The sequence below is a fragment of the Drosophila bipectinata genome, chromosome 3L (genome assembly GCF_030179905.1).
Source record: "Drosophila bipectinata strain 14024-0381.07 chromosome 3L, DbipHiC1v2, whole genome shotgun sequence".
Classification (NCBI taxonomy): Eukaryota; Metazoa; Arthropoda; class Insecta; order Diptera; family Drosophilidae; genus Drosophila; species Drosophila bipectinata.
Genome location: NC_091738.1, coordinates 19,122,003 through 19,138,979, shown reverse-complemented (window position 1 = coordinate 19,138,979; position 16,977 = coordinate 19,122,003). Strand labels below are relative to the sequence as shown.

At 40.7% G+C, this 16,977-nt stretch overlaps 2 protein-coding genes across 5 annotated transcripts; both read left to right on the top strand.

The window, feature by feature from the left end:
• On the top strand, positions 1–12,031 carry tey (teyrha-meyrha). 4 transcript variants are annotated; one of them, XM_017252338.3, is made up of 9 exons: positions 1–382; positions 5,543–5,788; positions 5,909–6,062; positions 8,994–9,628; positions 9,697–9,855; positions 10,035–10,344; positions 10,429–10,726; positions 10,828–11,107; positions 11,303–12,031. In XM_017252338.3, exons 1-9 carry the CDS (start codon positions 266–268, stop codon positions 11,537–11,539), a joined length of 2,436 nt encoding a protein of 811 aa, XP_017107827.2. In that variant the 5' UTR covers positions 1–265; the 3' UTR covers positions 11,540–12,031. The 4 variants fall into 4 exon arrangements, with proteins under 4 accessions (XP_017107827.2, XP_017107828.2, XP_070136525.1 ...); XM_017252339.3 differs by having other exon boundaries at positions 10,828–11,050; positions 11,303–12,030; XM_070280424.1 differs by having other exon boundaries at positions 10,828–11,050; positions 11,307–11,384.
• A 497-nt stretch (positions 12,032–12,528) lies between these two features.
• Positions 12,529–15,060, top strand: Oat (Ornithine aminotransferase precursor). Its single transcript, XM_017252002.3, has 3 exons — positions 12,529–12,905; positions 13,923–14,737; positions 14,802–15,060. Exons 1-3 carry the CDS (start codon positions 12,583–12,585, stop codon positions 14,960–14,962), a joined length of 1,299 nt encoding a protein of 432 aa, XP_017107491.2. The 5' UTR covers positions 12,529–12,582; the 3' UTR covers positions 14,963–15,060.
• Positions 15,061–16,977: the final 1,917 nt, after the last annotated feature.

Genomic DNA, 16,977 nt, shown 5'->3' with positions numbered 1-16,977 from the left:
GCGCGTACGTGCGGGTGCTTTACGTCAGGCGTATGAGCGTATGAGTGATATACATAGTGGGCGAGCGGAAAAGAGTACGAGCGAGCCAGCTGATCCGAGCTACCGATTCACCGACGCGTTTTTCCCAATAAATCCCAACAATTAATTCATGATATTGAGAATTGTGACAAATCAGTGCCAATATTGAAACACAAGCGAAAGTGAGGTTATGTGTGCCCCCTAGTGCCAAATTAGATTAAGCCAAAACCAAAACAAAGAAAAGCAGATGGAAAGCAACGCATTTGGCAGCAGCCATTTGCCATCTCAAGCGCTTGTTGTTCTCTCGGAAGCGGCTTCCGGTTTGCATGAGGCTCTACGTGGACAACGACCGTTTCCAGCGAGAGTAAGTAGAATCTCCAAAACCGAAGAAAGCTCTGAATCGCCAATATCAAATATCCGCGAGGAACGTCTGATTTGGGGATCACCGATATCGAACCGAACTGAACTAAACGGCGGGGACATGTTTATGACAAATCATAAAGCCAGGGGGCCGGTAGCCGAAATGCCGAAAGATGCCATAAATCAGCACACCGATCTTGGCCAGAAGCATCCGAACTCGATTCAGAAGCGAAGGCGAAACTCGGAGTTTCAGGCCCAAAGCAACCAAAACAATGCTGCATTGTAAAACAACAAAATCCAACTCGGACTTCCAAGTGAATTTGGAGTTTGAGGATGCGACTAGAGATGACAACGTGATCGGAAAGTATTAAGTCTATTAACGATCCATAAACAGACGATGGAGAAAGTACAGAGAAAGCACAGTGGATGTATCTTGAGAGGGAAAGAAATATACGTTTTCATAGTTTACAACTATATATTTTTAATATTTTAAAATAACCTGTGTAACTTTCATCTCATAAGGTATCTTTAACTAATATTTTTCAAGCAGTACCAACGGAAACTGTGGATAGGTTTACATAAGATATTTTTCTATATATCCGGGATACTAATAGATCGTGTCACGTTGGCATTTGCAATCGGCAGTCAGTCAAGAGGCAGATTCAGAGAGTTCGTCGTCGCATTCCGATCAACGAATGCGTTTGCAAACGCCCCATTGTGTGTAGATTTTTGCGACGAACAGATTTATGATAGCTTCAATTCCGAGCTTCAACTCGGACCTGATGGAAACCGGCGGCAGTAGTCGCTGCTGCTAACTGCCGGCCCCTCTCGGGGCTCACAGAGAGGCCTCCATTTCATTTGCTTGCCACTGGCCAGCTTGGAAACTTTGAAACTTGGCAACTTGGCGGGTTGGCGGCTTGGCGGCTCCTCCAACTATTCCGATTCTGGGGGCTGTCATCATTGTAAACATGAGCAATGATCTTGACGCTGATTTCTACAAATGATGAAGAACTCGAGCGCTGATGATGTTCGAACAATCGTCTGCGGCTCCCGGGGAAACTGGTTATGTGATCTGGAGCCGGATTTGGACTCGGAATTGAAATTATATCTCAGACCCTGCATAGCATTGAGTAGCGTTAAGATATGTTAAACATGACAACAATATGTCCTCAGTTTTTAGATGGGAATGGTGTTTTTTTTTAGGAGTAAAGGTGAGGAGCTTCGGGATGATGATTATTGAAGGGTGAAGGATTTTCCAGCTCTTTGTATTTATTTTTAGTGAAAAGTTTAAGGGGGTTGTTTCATTTATTAACAGCTTAACTTTGATATATATAACTCTAAGCTATACCTGGTACTTATAGAGTTTAAAGCTTTTGAGACGTACATCTCTGAGAGGTACTTTAGAGGTATCTTATACCTTCTTACCGAACCAGTATTCTTTCCACTACTTACCACCTTTTCTGCCAAACTACCTAACAAACTAGACTACCGAAAACCCACCCGTATATCCACCATTATTTATGCTAACCATTTATAACCAAGCATAACCCAAACAATAAAAATTAATAAAAACAAGCCAAGCAAGCATATTAAATGCAATGTCAAATGGTTTAATGTGGCCCGGGTCCTCGTGGCACTTCTTCTCGCTCTGGCCGGGCCGTTTAACCACCAACCTGTCTGGGTGGGTCAGAAGCAGTGGCTGTTACAATTTTGTAACCACAACGCAGCTCCAGTAACAACAAAAGGTAAACAGGCTGACCCCTGAACAAACAAGAAGAAAAAATGGCAGAGCCATAGTTGGGGTGAGAAAAATTATGAGACTGAGGCGGGACAACATATGAAAAATAATTCTTTTTTTCTGCCACTTATTGCCACAAAGTATGTGCTAGTGAGTTGTGAGTGTGTAGCAGTGTGTGTTAGTGTGTGACTGAGCTTAATTTAATTTATACCAATTTATCAAGAAAGCAGCTAGGGCCCAGGCAGCAAAAATGCGAAGGCATCGGAGCGTAAAACAAGTGGTAGTCGTAGGGAGTATAATGGCCAAATGGTCAGTGATAGTTGGCTTCAAGAATGCCAGCTACAAGATATCATGAAAATGATGCAAGACTAGTATAGAAAATAGAAACTTAAACAATCTAAAATGGTAGTTATAAGATTTTTAATAAGAATTTAACGCAAATTTTGGTTTTATTGCAAACATGTTTTCCAAAATCTTTTGTTGTGAGTTATGACTAAAATATATATTTATTACAAATTAAAACCATAAAAAAAATTAACTCATCCTTTATATATTAAAAACCCTAAAAAAGATAACACAAGGTTTATATATCTCTATCTCCCCCTATATCTCTTAAAAAAGAAAACAGAGCAAATCAACCAAACAGGCTGGGACTCGCCATAAACATTTAGTTTGAGAAAATTGGCAATTGGTAAACGTTTTCAGAATTACCAACATCTCGGACCTCTTCAGCCGCAGAGCTGCAGTTCAATTCAGTTCAATTTCAGGCTCGTTTACTCCGTGTTAGTGCCACAAATTGAGATTTATTTGTGGTGTGTCGAGGAGGCCAAGTTGTTTGCTTTGCTTTGGCTCTGTCTGCGGGATGATGTCGCTCTCTCAGCCAGTGTTTTATGGCTAAGTTGAGCGAAATTGGCAATTGTATGTAGACAATTGCTATTTGCCACTCGTTATCGTGTTGTTGTAATTAAGCTGTTATTGTTGTTGCTGTTGGTTGGATATTTCAAAGGTTGGACGCTGCTGCAAGTGCAGCTGAGTGTTGCAAGGAAAACAATAAGTAGCCGGAGTCGTAACCGGAGGGGTTGGAGTCGAAACACCAATAATTCAAGTGTTAAGAGCAAACAGAACGAATTTATGCAAATCTGGGCCCAGTCAACCCCCTTTCAGCGGATAAGGAATGTTACAATTTGGGATAACAAATCACCCGCTCGACTCTAATAGAAAAGCAAACAAGGAAGCGGATGGAGGAGGAACACCCCAACTTTCTAGGGGGTGGTACCAGAGCACCTGCTCCCCTGAAGCTTAACCTTCTTCTGCACAGAGGAAAAAAACACAATATTATAAAGGTTTAGTTAAATAAAAAGTTGTAAATCTTTCTCTGATATTTGCATTTTTAAATATTAAATATACGCTGTGATATTCTCTTCCCCTGAGTGGTTGACCACTTCTGTTGGGGATTGGAATAATCCATCCATCCGAGGACCCCCAACAGCTGTCGACCCAAGTGCAGACTTAGACAAAGTGCAACTCATGCGGTTGCAATACGCCCACGCCCGAACTGACTTCCCACATTTCAAACCTAATGAGCACGGGGATGACGGGATGGATGATGATTGCTCGGAGCTGATATGGCAACATATGCTTCAACAACTCGCTCCCAAATCGAGGTGCTAATTTCTCTTGATAAGCCCTAATTTATGGGTTTTGATTTGGGTTTGGCCTTTAGCCAGATTTTTGGGGACAATTAACAAGGACCCGGAGAAGGATTAACCTAAAGTCAAGGATGGGATTTTGTAGTTAAATTAATGGTTAATAGAGATTAAAGAGATAGTCACCAATGGCCTTATTTACTACCATAAATTAATGACTTGAATTAGAAAGAATACTTCCCTCTCAGTTACAAATAAATTCGATTTAAAATGGGATTACCCATAAAATGAGCAAAAATATTTATCTAACTCTCTTGTTGCCAAAAAAATTTCCCTGGCAGACAAATTTGTATGTAAATTTTTTCATCCAACAAACTTTCCCACCCACTGGATGCTACTTTTTTTGGAAAGTAATGGGTGTGGGTGAGGGTTAATACTTGTCACACATGTCGCTGCTTAAGTTGTATCTTGTCTGTGTCCCAACCGCCGCTTAACACTCATCAGCCCCTCAATTTGTTCTCTGGGTTATCTTTGGCCAACTCCCCTTATATGTACCACCCCCTCGAAACATGACATCCCACTCCTTTTCAACCCATATCATTTTCAAAGGTCGGAGGGTCTGAGGGTCGGAGAAAGTGAGAAAGCGTTTTTCTCGTTATTTTACACCCCATTGGAAGTGAGCTATCCCCCAGCTTTTCCTTCGAAATAACACTGTTTATGGCACACCCGATATCGTAATTCGAAAATCTCTCAATTTAACATTTATTTGTCGTAAATTAAACATTTTTGTGCATAATTTTGCATGAGTAGAGCCGACTTCCGTAATCGATGTGTAATATTTTGGCACACTTCGGGGCGTCTACAATTTATACACCCGGGAATTGGATTAGACTTGCGCCATAATTTTCCTCTACACATATGAGCCAGCTCTTGCCTTACCATATGTTACCTATCTGGAAATCTTTTCCCTTACCTTTTATAATTGGCTAATTTTAACGCCAAGTCATGTAGCTAACTTGTAATTTGTTGTGGGTTTTGGTTGCTTTGGCTCAAGAAATTCGTGTAATTTAACGCTTAAATTTAATGCTCACTTGGCTTCTAAATTTGTTGACTTTGGTTACGTGTCGGAAAATGGCAATTATGTTTACTGAGAATATGGAAATTGGGTTTCAGTGTTCTGAATAGATTACGAGCGGAAACTCCCCTGCGAAAATAAGTATAGCATACTTTTCATGTGTATTTTATATAGGTTTAATTTTCATATCCATATATTTTTATATTTTTACAAATATATTTCTACGTGTTTCACATCCACATATTTTATATCCATATGCATATTATTTGATACATGCATTTAAACATTTAATATAATTTTATGACAAGTTTTTATATCAGTTATGTTAGTTTATTTTGGATACAAAGTCTATGAGTACTTGTGGAAAAACGTTGAAATATATCAAAGGACATTTTTTAGTTTCGAAATAAAAACTTTATAGATCCAATTCTTAGTTCTTTTTATAGCAAAGTGATCCATTTATTACAAAAATACAGAATTTTAAAAGAACGGACGGCTATAGCCAGGTTTCCCGATGCTACTCTACGAGAACCGGGTATAAAAAGATTATAAACCATACGGAATTAGGGTCTTAGTGTGTTATTATTTAAGATTTACAATGGGCTTCTTCGGAAAACGTTTTTTAAAAATAGTTATATTAGTATAATATTTAATAGTATTAAATATTTAAACAAATCAACTTAAACTCTACTTTAAACTTTGCAGTTACCTGACGCCAAAGATCTTCACAACATGTCACTAGTCGGCAACTACTTCAACCAGCACCTGCTGATCAACCACGGGATGCTGGTGGCGAACGGAGCAGCTGCGGCGGCGGCGGCTGCGGGAGCGGGTCCGGCCAGCTACTTTGCCAGCGACCGGTCGCCGCTGGGGAAGCCGTCGGTGCTGTCGAACTTCTCACTGCCGTCGGCCTTCTCGCCGCCCAAGTACATCGGCATATCCTTGGACCAGGTGAGCTTTGTCCTGCGGCTGCAAACTGCCATTGTATCCAACGCGATGCGGAAGCGATGAGCTGATAATCGCCGGAAGATTGACACTTGTCATATTGGGATTTCGATTTCTATCCGGCAGAATCTGTTCAACGGCAGCGAATCATTTCGCACGGATTCGGCCAGTCCCACATGCACATCCCATGAATCCATGGAGGGATCACAGGATTACGATGCCGTTGAAAAGGGTGAAAGTCCGCGCAGCAATAATTCTCAGGATCCCAGGGATTTGAGACGTAAGTAGGGTTGCAGCACATTTATTTATTTTGCAAATTTACATAAAAAAAATTTGCATGTTTGCGATAACCCCGACCCCGACCAAAAAAAAAGGGAGTTGAAAGTTTGAGCTTCCCAATTCCCTGTTTTCCAGATAAAAATCGCTTTTGCGTATTTGTTTCAATTTTAGGTATTTTTTCTGAGCAATTTTAACGCTTCAGTAGGTTAACTTTGACTGGCAGGCGTAAGGACAGCGACAGGACCCATCTTCCCCAACTTCTAGTCACTTCAATTCACTTTGTTTTTTATTAGTTTTCCAGAGTTTGGATATTTGTGCTTTAATTCTTATGTAGGAATTCACCTGGGGTGGCTTATCATCGCAAATGACTTTAAATTGTTTACCCCGGAATTTGCCGAAATATAGGCTAAACCAATTTGGCTGCAAATGCGTTGCTAATTGGTCCGACAAAGCTGTTCGAGTTAAGCGCCTTAGGACGAAAACTGGAACCGGAAGGCAGCATATGAAAATGATAAATATGAATGCAAATGAACGAAACAAATACCAAAGGTTGGAGTGAATAATTGATATGTAGGATGAGAACACAGGGGCGTCCTCTAAAAGGGGTAAACTAACAGGAAATTTAATTTAGGTTTGGAAAACAATGATTTTCAAAAAAATAAATAAATAAAAAAGAGCGCCCTCCTCCTCGATTCTCATAGGAAGCAGTTAAGTGGTGGTGAACAAAATTCAATAATAATTTGGTAATACATTTTTATTATTATAACTAAGATAATTAAAATAAAAATAATTCTAAATAAAATAAAGGGGTTTCCTCCTTCTTATGTATCTCAAAGGCTTCTCATGGTGTGTACTTAAGAAACCCTTAAAATAAAATATTTTATTTTATTATTTATAATTTCCGTTCTTGAATCTTTATAAATGTTGTTAATATTAAATAACTAATATACTACATAATATGAAGGGCTCTCCTCCTCGATACTCATAGAATTACCCCCCAAAATTTAGAAATATTTTTAAATTAATTTTTATTATTTCAAATAAATACCAAACTAAATTAAACCCCCCATTTCAAAAGCCTCTGCCTCTCTAGCCAACTCTTTATTTAACTTCAACCATTATTTACATTTGTACTTAAGCCGGAAAACCAGTTTTTTGCTCAAACAACCCACCACCTCCCGACGCCAACATGTGGATTGGTGTTTGACTTTTGGATTATACGAGTAGTAGTCGTAGATAGACCTGAGACCCATAAATTAATTTCGATAAATAATACACTTTTAATTAGCTGAATCTGCTGCACAAGCGGCCATCTATCAATGTGTTAAACTAACTAAAGATAAATAGAACAAAGTGCTCTATTTTCCATTTTAACCCCCTTACCTTCCGGTGCGACATGCGGCAAAAGTCAAAAGGGCATGCCAACGAATTCAAAAGCACCAAAGGGTTAAGAAACAAGCTGTGTGTGCCTGGGTGTGTGTTTGCTGGCAAAGTGTTTTAAATGGCACAAGGATTCTCGAGTCGAGGAGGCTTATTGAAATGTAACATCCACCCCAACCACTTGACTACAAAGTCAAACCGACGGCATATCCTTTCGCCAGGAAGACGTCCGCCACTCCTGGCTAATTACTCATCCACGACATTGTGGCAAGCTCTTCTGGAGGCAATTATAAGTCACCCCTCGTGCCACCATAATGTTTGCTCATTTATTGTCGGTTTTTTGGAAGGATTTTTTTCCGACTATCGGTTTATTTTACGATTTGCTCGCTCCAAGGATGCGCAAGTGTTGCAAATCGCTTTGATTGCATTGTTTGCCATTGTTATGACGAGAGTTATTATTATTATTATTTCCCTGGGATGGTTTGTGTTCCAGCGATGATGTATTGTATTGAATGCACACTTGGAATTTTCATATTAATTTTGGTAATATTAATGGCCGAAAATACACGACACAAGCCAGAGTCATATTTCATATAACGATATTTGGAACGCCCCGTTTTTTGGGGTGGGAAAGTGGTTTCGAGGCCGTGTTTCAAGCAGGGAAGGTTTTTTGCTAAAATCTGATTGAATGGGAAATCAGAGGACATCCTTTAAACAAAATAACTTGCAAAAATCATAAAATTTAGTAAATTTTTTTCGATTCGTGAAAGGCGAAACTGAAAACTGGAACAAACCCCCACCAAACTGCAGAGCTAATTTAAACCAAAGTCACGACTCTGATATGCCTCTCCATAAATATAACTATGAAGCCACCAAAGTCATTCGAGTGTTTCTGATGTACGCGGTTAACCCGACATATTTTGTTGTTCTGCAATAATTTAGAGGAATATAAATAAAACCATTTGGCCGGCAATCCAACAATGCTAGTTGGCCTGGCCAAGAGACCACATGGCCATACATATATTTATTGTAATATTATTTTAATTACCGCCAGGCAGTCACGTGCAGAAAGGACGGCGGGTGAGACAGATTTTGTTTGGCGGGATTTGTTGCAAACAGTTTGTATTTATTGTGGTTGCCGGTGGCTTATTTTTTTTACTGTGGCGCCTGTGGGGACGTGTGTCTGACACGGAAAATCCTGCAACAGAGTTGTGTGTCGTTGCCACACAAATTCAGGTTCGGATTCAGATTCAGATTCCCTTCACAAAATTACGAGCTCCAATTAATTTTTTTCCTCTGTCGCGTTTAAAAGTGCGGAGAGGCAATTAGAAAATGCCTCGAAAATTTATGGTAGAAGCGAAATCGGGGGTGGTGCACTGGGAGAAATCGTTGCTTTAATCTAAGTATTCAATCCCCACCTTCTTCTAATTTTAAGAGATTTTTTCTCAGTGTAAAATCAAAGCACGGTGTTGTTGAATTTTTATTGCCTCGGCACTTGATTGATGATTGCGGCTTGACTAAAATTTAGCACCTTGTCGTTTTTTCCTCACAGATCTGCACAGCGCGGGGAAGAGCCACCAGGCACTGGCCACCTCCTCGTCGGCATCCAGCTCCTCGTCCTCCTCCTGCTCGACCAGCAATCCGGCCATCAGCACGGCGGCCAGTAGCGTGGCCGTTTCGATGGCCAGCCACCTGGCCGCCGCCTCCCCGCACTCCCACGCGCACTCGCACCACCCTCACAATCCCCACTCGCACCCGCATCCCCTGGCCCATCCGCATGCCCATCCGCACCACGGCCACCATGTGGGAGCACCGCCCCCTGTCTCCACGGCGGTGACGACCCACCATCACATGGCCCACCCGCATCCGTTGTCGCACCACCACGCCGCCCATCACGCGGCCTTGGCCAGCCTGAGCATGGCGGGGCTGCGGGCAGTGCCCGGGGGCCTGAGCCTGGTCAGTGGACTGCAGGCCGCCGCCGCCGGTGGAGCCATCCCGGATCTGTGTCCGGTCTGCGGGCTGAAGCTGAGCGCCGAGGAGTGGCACACGCACTTCCTCACCGAGCTGGACAGGCTCTACAAGCTGAGTGCGGGCTTCGAGCGGGCCAATCTTCAGGCCACCTACATGTTTGCCCCACCGTGTCCGGCCCAGGAGAACGCCATCCGCACGAGTCACAACCGCTGGGAGGTAAATATTCTAATAATTTCTTATTTCTTATTTATTTAAGTTTTTTATAATTTGTATTATTTTTTCAGACTTTCCAGAGAATAAGAAACAATCGCCAGAACCGCCTGAGACTCAAAGTTCGAAAGCGCAAGTACGGGGAGATGTACATGATGGAGAGTCTATACTGCAGTAGTTGTCCGATTTGTAAGAGGAAGTATGCACTGGAAACGGGGAAGATGCCACCAGAGGTAGGTCTTAAAAAAGAATATTTAAAAATTATTCTAAGGAAGTGGCACTTGTTTAATGAATTTTAATAACATTTTATATAATTTTATGAGCTATAGAAACTCTTATCTTATAAGGAAGATAACCCTTCATGAGGATTTAACATTTTAAACCCTAAACAAAATATTTTCCTATCTTTAAGGACGATGCCAAATCCCAGGAAGAGATCGAAACAGTGGATGTCGAGAGCTGCAACGATGATGTACCCGATTCGGGTTCGGAACTAACCGGTGCAGGGTCTGTAGGCTCAGGCTCTATCCTTCCGCCCTCCAGCATGCACAACAGCAATGCCCAGCCAGGAAAGCTGGACGGGATTCTATACCGAACGGCCTGTGTGATCAACCAGAAGGATGCCCATGCCGACGAGCAGGATGTGAGCACCAATGTAACAACGGCCAGCAGTAGCAGTTGGCCGGGCGAGGCTAATGCCCCACCTCAGGCACATATCAGTGGTGAGTCTCAAGTCGCAATCTAAGGTTTTTCGATTTTTTTGAGTGTAATATGGAAATTATTGTCCACCGTGTCATCCCCTCCAGTGAAAACCGTCAGCGAGCTGTCATCTACCACACATCACTATTACAACGCCGATTCCTGCGGCGGGGGCGTTAACGACAACAACAGTAGCAGTAGCACCAATAACAGCAACAACAACAACACCACCGGTGGTGGCAGTGGCAACAACAACAAGGAGCTAATGATGGACACGGCATCGTGTCAGAATGACAGCGATGAGGACGTGATTGTTGACGACGACGACACCGTCAAGGTGTCGAGCAAAATCAATTACAGCAAAGTTCAGCGAAGGCAGGAGGAGCAGAATGTGGGCAGTAGCAGGTAAAATATATATTTTAATATTTTTTATGATTAAAAGATATTTTTAAATATCTTAACCACTTACTATTAAGACTTCTTCTTAAAATTGTACATCATTTCAGATCCCTGGAAAACATTTCACCTGTGGAGGAGCGACCCAGATCTGAGCCGCAGGTGAGCAGTACGGAACCTGGACCCATGGATGTATCCCACAATAATAACAACAACAACAATAGTAGCAATAACAACAACAATCCGTCATCCAAATATGCGGAGAGCATGGAGAATAGCCTGTCGCAGTTGTCGTCAATGGGCGTGCCAGGATTAACGCAATTGGACACAAAGGTGGGGATTAGTTCGGATTTAAAACCGGACGATGAAAACAAGTGTTTCATTTGTAAGGTAATTTCTCAGTTTGCTTCAGTTTCACTTAAAGTCAAGCACGATCTCCCATTAAAGCCCTCGAATCCCCTAACTGTCTCTCTATTCTATCTTGTTATTTCTAATGTTAGTTAATGCACAAAAAACTACATCCTAAACCCTTATAGAGTATATCATTTCTATAGCTTGGAATTCTTGTTTGTTTCATTTCTCAAGACAGGCATAAAGGATCTCAATACGGATGCCTTCCTGCGCGGTCGTAACTTTTACTTCCACCAGAGCTGTGCCAATGTCATGAGCAGCTATCGCCTGAACAAGGAGCTACTTAGCCAGGCCCAGAGCCAGCAGAGGGCGGTGGCCGGAAGTGGCGAGGCGGTAACTGCCACGGCCACGCCCCGCAGCCTGTCGCCCGCCCAGTCGCCACAACAAAGTGTGCCCCAAGCCATGGAGTGAACATGAATGATTGCAATCAAAGCGTGAATTTATTAAAATTAATTAATAAAATATTGTATTTGAGGTAGCTAATGAATCGCGATGATAATGATGATGTTTAATTGAGCGAATCAGCCCCAAAGTAGGCAACACTCTTTCGGTTCAGCTCCCGCCCACCAAAGTTCCCCTCCACCTCCCTCTCCCTATTTTCCGACACTGTAAAAATCGGACAAAACTAAAAACAAGTATATTTATTCAATATTTCTCATTTAAAATGGAATCGGTTTTAATTATACAATAATTTAGTGCAATTTTTGGTTGCCTTCTCGAAAATGTCATATACATTTATGTGTACTTAATAATTAATAATATCAGTATGTTTGTAATTGTAATTTCCCCGAACGTGCTATAATTGTTAAATGTTTAATTGATCGCGAAACAAACAATATACGATTAATGACAAAGGAATTATCAAATCTAAGCCAGAAATTAGTTGTAAATTCTTAAGTCCCGTAAATTATTTATGAAAAATCCAATAAATATATGAAAATACTAAACAAACGTTGTTTTATTTATATAGTGTATTTTTTTCCTGATACATAATCTTATGATATCATATGAAACCAAAATTTAATTTTTCTACAAAGGAAGCTTTTAAGTGTAATTTATATTTTTTCGTCCCCAAGCTTCTTTAAGCTTAATCAATTGAGCAATGGAAATTTTTTTGCTGATTACAATTTCTCCATTAAATCATAAAAAAAAACAACAATGCTTATAGATCAAGTTCACACAATATCGAATTTACATTTACATTTTGATAACTCTTGCTTTAAAAGTTTAATGTAATATAAGAGGAATGAAATAAATATGGAAATCGGGGTGTATATAGAGCATATGGAGGGAGAGACCCCGAAACACTCTCTATCAGTCTCTCCATAATACCCATCCCCTCTCTCCGGAAGAATGTATAAATAGCTGCCGCTACAGCCCAGTGGACTTTCAGTAATCATCGCCACTGATCCGCGAGAACAAGTGTCCATAACCCCCAGTGATATTATTTAATCATGTTCTCCAAGCTTTCCACACGCGGCATTGCCACCCGCATCGGCTATTTGGCCCAGAAGGCGGTCTCCCAGGAATCGGCTGCTCCTGCCGCCGGATCCCTTTCCGAGGCGGTGTTTGCCCGTGAAAATAAATACGGAGCCCACAACTACCATCCCCTGCCGGTGGCACTTTCCAAGGGCGAGGGTGTCTTCGTGTGGGATGTCGAGGGTAAGCGCTACTTCGACTATCTGAGTGCCTATTCGGCGGTCAACCAGGGCCACTGCCACCCGAAAATCGTCAAGGCCCTTACGGAACAGGCCTCCAAGCTGGCCTTGACATCCCGGTAAGTAAAACATAATGGAATAAGGGATTTTTTAATAAAAACAAAAGACGTGCCCCCTTAAAAGCTTATCTATTTCATAGAGCTTTATCAGTGCACTGATATACTATAGGTTCGTTAGGGTGAACTTGTATTTATAATAATATAAAAAAGATATTACATTTTAAAAATAGTCATATATTGTCTAAAATTTAATCATATTACCTAACTTCCAGCACACATGTCGTATACGTAATTCTAATTAAAATTACCACTTCCACCAGTTCACCCTAATTTATAGCCTTATTTTTTGGGACAATAATTGTTTACACAATTTCAAGTGCAAGATTAATTCGTAATTTTTTTCTGTTGTCAACTGAAAGTTTAAACTCATCGAATGACTATATTTTTTGGTCTATAAAAAGTTTACATTAAAAACAAACCTCTAGAGATAGCACAGTATGCTATTAATATTTTAATATGTCTGGACAAGATTAATGGCCTAAACCCCAATTTCCGGATTAATAAAAATTAAGGTTTTAAAAAATGTAATTATTTCAAAATCTAAAAAAAATATTTTAAAAACATTCTGCTTTTGTTTACTTCTCAAGTTGCTTTATTTTTAACGACACTGATAACCCCCCATGAACAAAATGATATCTTATCAGTGTCTCAAATAATAGGTATATATAAAATTTCGCACTTTTCTGTGCTATTTTTCATTGGTCAGAAAGAAAATTTATTGAATTATTCTGCTCCACTTGAGATGCGAACTGATGGCCGGTTTTATTTGGTTTCCATTGGGTTGCCAGGGCCAGATTGTCAGGTTGAATGGGGCGATAGAGTCATTGATAAGAAATCGGCGATTGGTGACACGTTTTATTTTTTCTTTTTTGGATTTCTAAATTTGGAACATCATTTGTTGATGATATGGTATGGAAAGCAATGAACTTCTTCAGATTATTTTTAGCCTTATCTAAAATATTTTTAAAATATATATTTATAAACTTTTTATATTATAATTTTAACTCTACTTTGTAGTGCCTTCTATTCGGATGTCCTTGGCGAATATGAGGAATACGTGACTAAGCTCTTTGGCTTCGACAAAGTACTGCCCATGAACACGGGAGTCGAGGGCGGCGAGACGGCCTGCAAGTTGGCCCGCAAGTGGGGCTATCTCCAGAAGAAGATACCTGCCAACCAGGCCAAGATCATCTTTGCCCGCAACAACTTCTGGGGACGCACCCTGTCCGCCGTATCTGCGTCGAATGATCCCAGCAGCTACGAAGGATTCGGTCCTTTCATGCCAGGATTCGAGCTGATCGAGTACGACAATATCACCGCCTTGGAGGAAGCTCTCAAGGATCCGAATGTGTGTGCCTTCATGGTGGAACCCATTCAAGGCGAAGCTGGTGTGGTGGTGCCCTCCGATGGCTACCTTAAAAAGGTCCGTGAGCTGTGCACCAAAAACAATGTCCTGTGGATCGCCGATGAAGTGCAGACTGGATTGGCCAGGACTGGAAAGCTTTTAGCTGTCAATTATGAGGAGGTTCAGCCTGATATCCTGATCCTGGGCAAGGCCCTATCCGGTGGCTTGTACCCGGTATCCGCTGTGCTCTGCAATGATCCTGTGATGCTGTGCATCAAGCCTGGAGAGCACGGTTCCACTTACGGAGGCAATCCCCTGGGCTGCCGGGTTGCCATGGCTGCTCTGGAGGTCCTGCAGGAGGAGAAACTGGCCGAGAATGCCTTCAAGATGGGTAAACTGCTGCGCAGCGAGCTCTCCACACTTCCCAAGGATGTGGTGTCTGTGGTCCGTGGAAAGGGTCTGCTCAACGCCATTGTCATCAATGAGAGTGAGTTTTTTTTTTAATTTTCTTTGATTATACATTTTTTATAAAACATATATTTCCTTTCCAGAATACGATGCTTGGAAGGTGTGCCTGAAGCTTAAGGAAAACGGTCTCCTGGCCAAGCCGACCCATGGAGATATCATCCGATTCGCCCCGCCCCTCGTTATCAATGAATCCCAAATGCGGGAGAGCATTGAAATTATCAAAAAGACAATTCTGTCGATGTAATTTTGTCTGAAAACTCGAAATAGCCTTTATTGTAACTAGTTTCTGTTAAGTTTCCATGTAAAGTCTGAAATACATTTAAAATTTGTGTCTTCCATTTTTAAAAAAACACTTTCTTTTGAATATAATTATTTTTGTACAAATTTCAAGGTATGTACCTCAAGGATCGTAATTAAAGTTCAAAAACATAGACATCATTGTGGGCCATATACATACATCTACCATATTCAGAAATTCCCCATTTTCCAAGGGCTCTAACAAAAGATTTTATAAAAAATCAAAACAAAAACTTTGTTTAAGATTGTGATGAATATTTCTTAAAAAATCCGTTTACCAATTGTTTAAGGCATTCCTCTGAAGAATCCAATGATTTTGCCAAAGATTGGTGGCTTCATGAATTTTTGTGGATTTTCCAAAAGGACCATATAGAAAACTTAACAAAAAGCCATATAAAGCATTGAGAATCGATTTACGAATCGTTAAGGTATTCCGCTCAAGAATCGGATGTTAATTCTGATACATATACATATTCTAATACCATCACTGTAGCCATATAGTAGCTCCATGCATTTTTGTGGTATATCAAGGGGGACCCTCCAGAAATTTTGACAAACAATTAAAAAAAAATGATGTTCTTAGATTTCGAGAACCATGTATTGCCTCCATGCTTTTTTTGGGGATTTTCAAAGGGGACCCTCCATAAAATGTAACATAGGATCGAAAAAAAATTACGCTCTTATGTTTTGATGAAATTTTATGGAGAATGGATCTATACATCATTCAGGGTATTCCGCTCAAGCTTTTTGTGAAAGATACAGCCTTTGCAGAGAGCCTTTTTGTGGCTGCTAAACAAAAAAATTAAAAAAAAAAAAAAAAAAAATTTGTATCCTTTCCGAGAATTGATATACGATCTACGAATCTGCCGAAATTTGTGGGTAATTTAAACCATATTCAGGGTTTCCCAATTTGAAGACCCCCACTCAGAAAATTTGCAAAAAGTTTCCTCAATTTACCAGAAATGACTAAAAAGTCATTCTTACCAATAACTGCCACTGTGTCACGCCCAGAATCCGCTTATAAAAGTCAACTGTAATCTAAACCATTTCAATTTGTCCAACTGTCTGTTGCCAAGAGGCATATTTTACAGACATCTTGGGGTCTCCGCCCATCCTCACACCTGTCAAGGATGTCACGGGACTCCCCCTTGCTATTCTATTTGCCCAGGAGCTACTCTTGTTTGGGTTGTAGCTTGGCATATTGATTTTAAAGATTTAAATCAGCCCTGTGGGAAGCAAGAAGCAAGTCAGGGAAGAGGCGACAACAGGTGACACTTCAAATGATGCTCATAAGTAGGCTAAACATCCCCCTAAGGATGCGTAACAATACCAAACAATTCGATTTGTATTTGTATTTGATTTTTATTTGTATTTTTATTGAATACTTCTCATTGGCCTGAAATTTGTTCAACATCAATTGGATAGAAATTGGGGGAAAAGTTGAATATAAAAAGTAAACAGTTCTTCTCAGCTAATTAAAAGTTTTCGCATTAAGAAAAAGCGAATAAGAAATAAATGCTTATCTTTAAAGACATAAAAACTGACAGGACCTTCGAGTGCAGCCCGTATTCTCCGTGGGTCAAGTGTTAACGCTTAAAACTAAATCTCAGGCGTCTGGCCTTTTGTCCGGGTTTCCTTTGAATCCTGAATGGAGGCGAAAAAAGCAGAAACTGTTGCCTGTTTTTCCCTTATTTTTTTCTGTTGTTTATTCCATGGGGTGTCAAAAGCCACACGACACTTGGCCCTGACCATTCTGGTCAGGATGCCTCCCCCAGCTGCCACTCCTTTGTAGTCTGTTCCATAATCTTTGGCTTTTTATCGCTGCCCATCTGTTGATGTCTTTATTAAAAAAAAAAGAGAGAATCCTAAAAGCGAAAGTAGCCGAGGAAAAAAATGCAATTTTTAGCCCATTTTTTGTGGGTTTTATTGCTCAGATAAAATGAGGAAGGACCAAAAAGGGCA

Bases quoted from the DNA above. Each gene is read 5' to 3' on its own strand.
- tey (XM_017252338.3), top strand. From the start codon at position 266: ATGGAAAGCAACGCATTTGGCAGCAGCCATTTGCCATCTCAAGCGCTT. The intron at 5,789-5,908 runs GTGAGCTTTGTC...TCTATCCGGCAG, and splicing joins TCGGCATATCCTTGGACCAG to AATCTGTTCAACGGCAGCGA. The intron at 10,727-10,827 runs GTAAAATATATA...ACATCATTTCAG, and splicing joins CAGAATGTGGGCAGTAGCAG to ATCCCTGGAAAACATTTCAC.
- Oat (XM_017252002.3), top strand. From the start codon at position 12,583: ATGTTCTCCAAGCTTTCCACACGCGGCATTGCCACCCGCATCGGCTAT. The intron at 12,906-13,922 runs GTAAGTAAAACA...TCTACTTTGTAG, and splicing joins AAGCTGGCCTTGACATCCCG to TGCCTTCTATTCGGATGTCC. The intron at 14,738-14,801 runs GTGAGTTTTTTT...TTTCCTTTCCAG, and splicing joins CGCCATTGTCATCAATGAGA to AATACGATGCTTGGAAGGTG.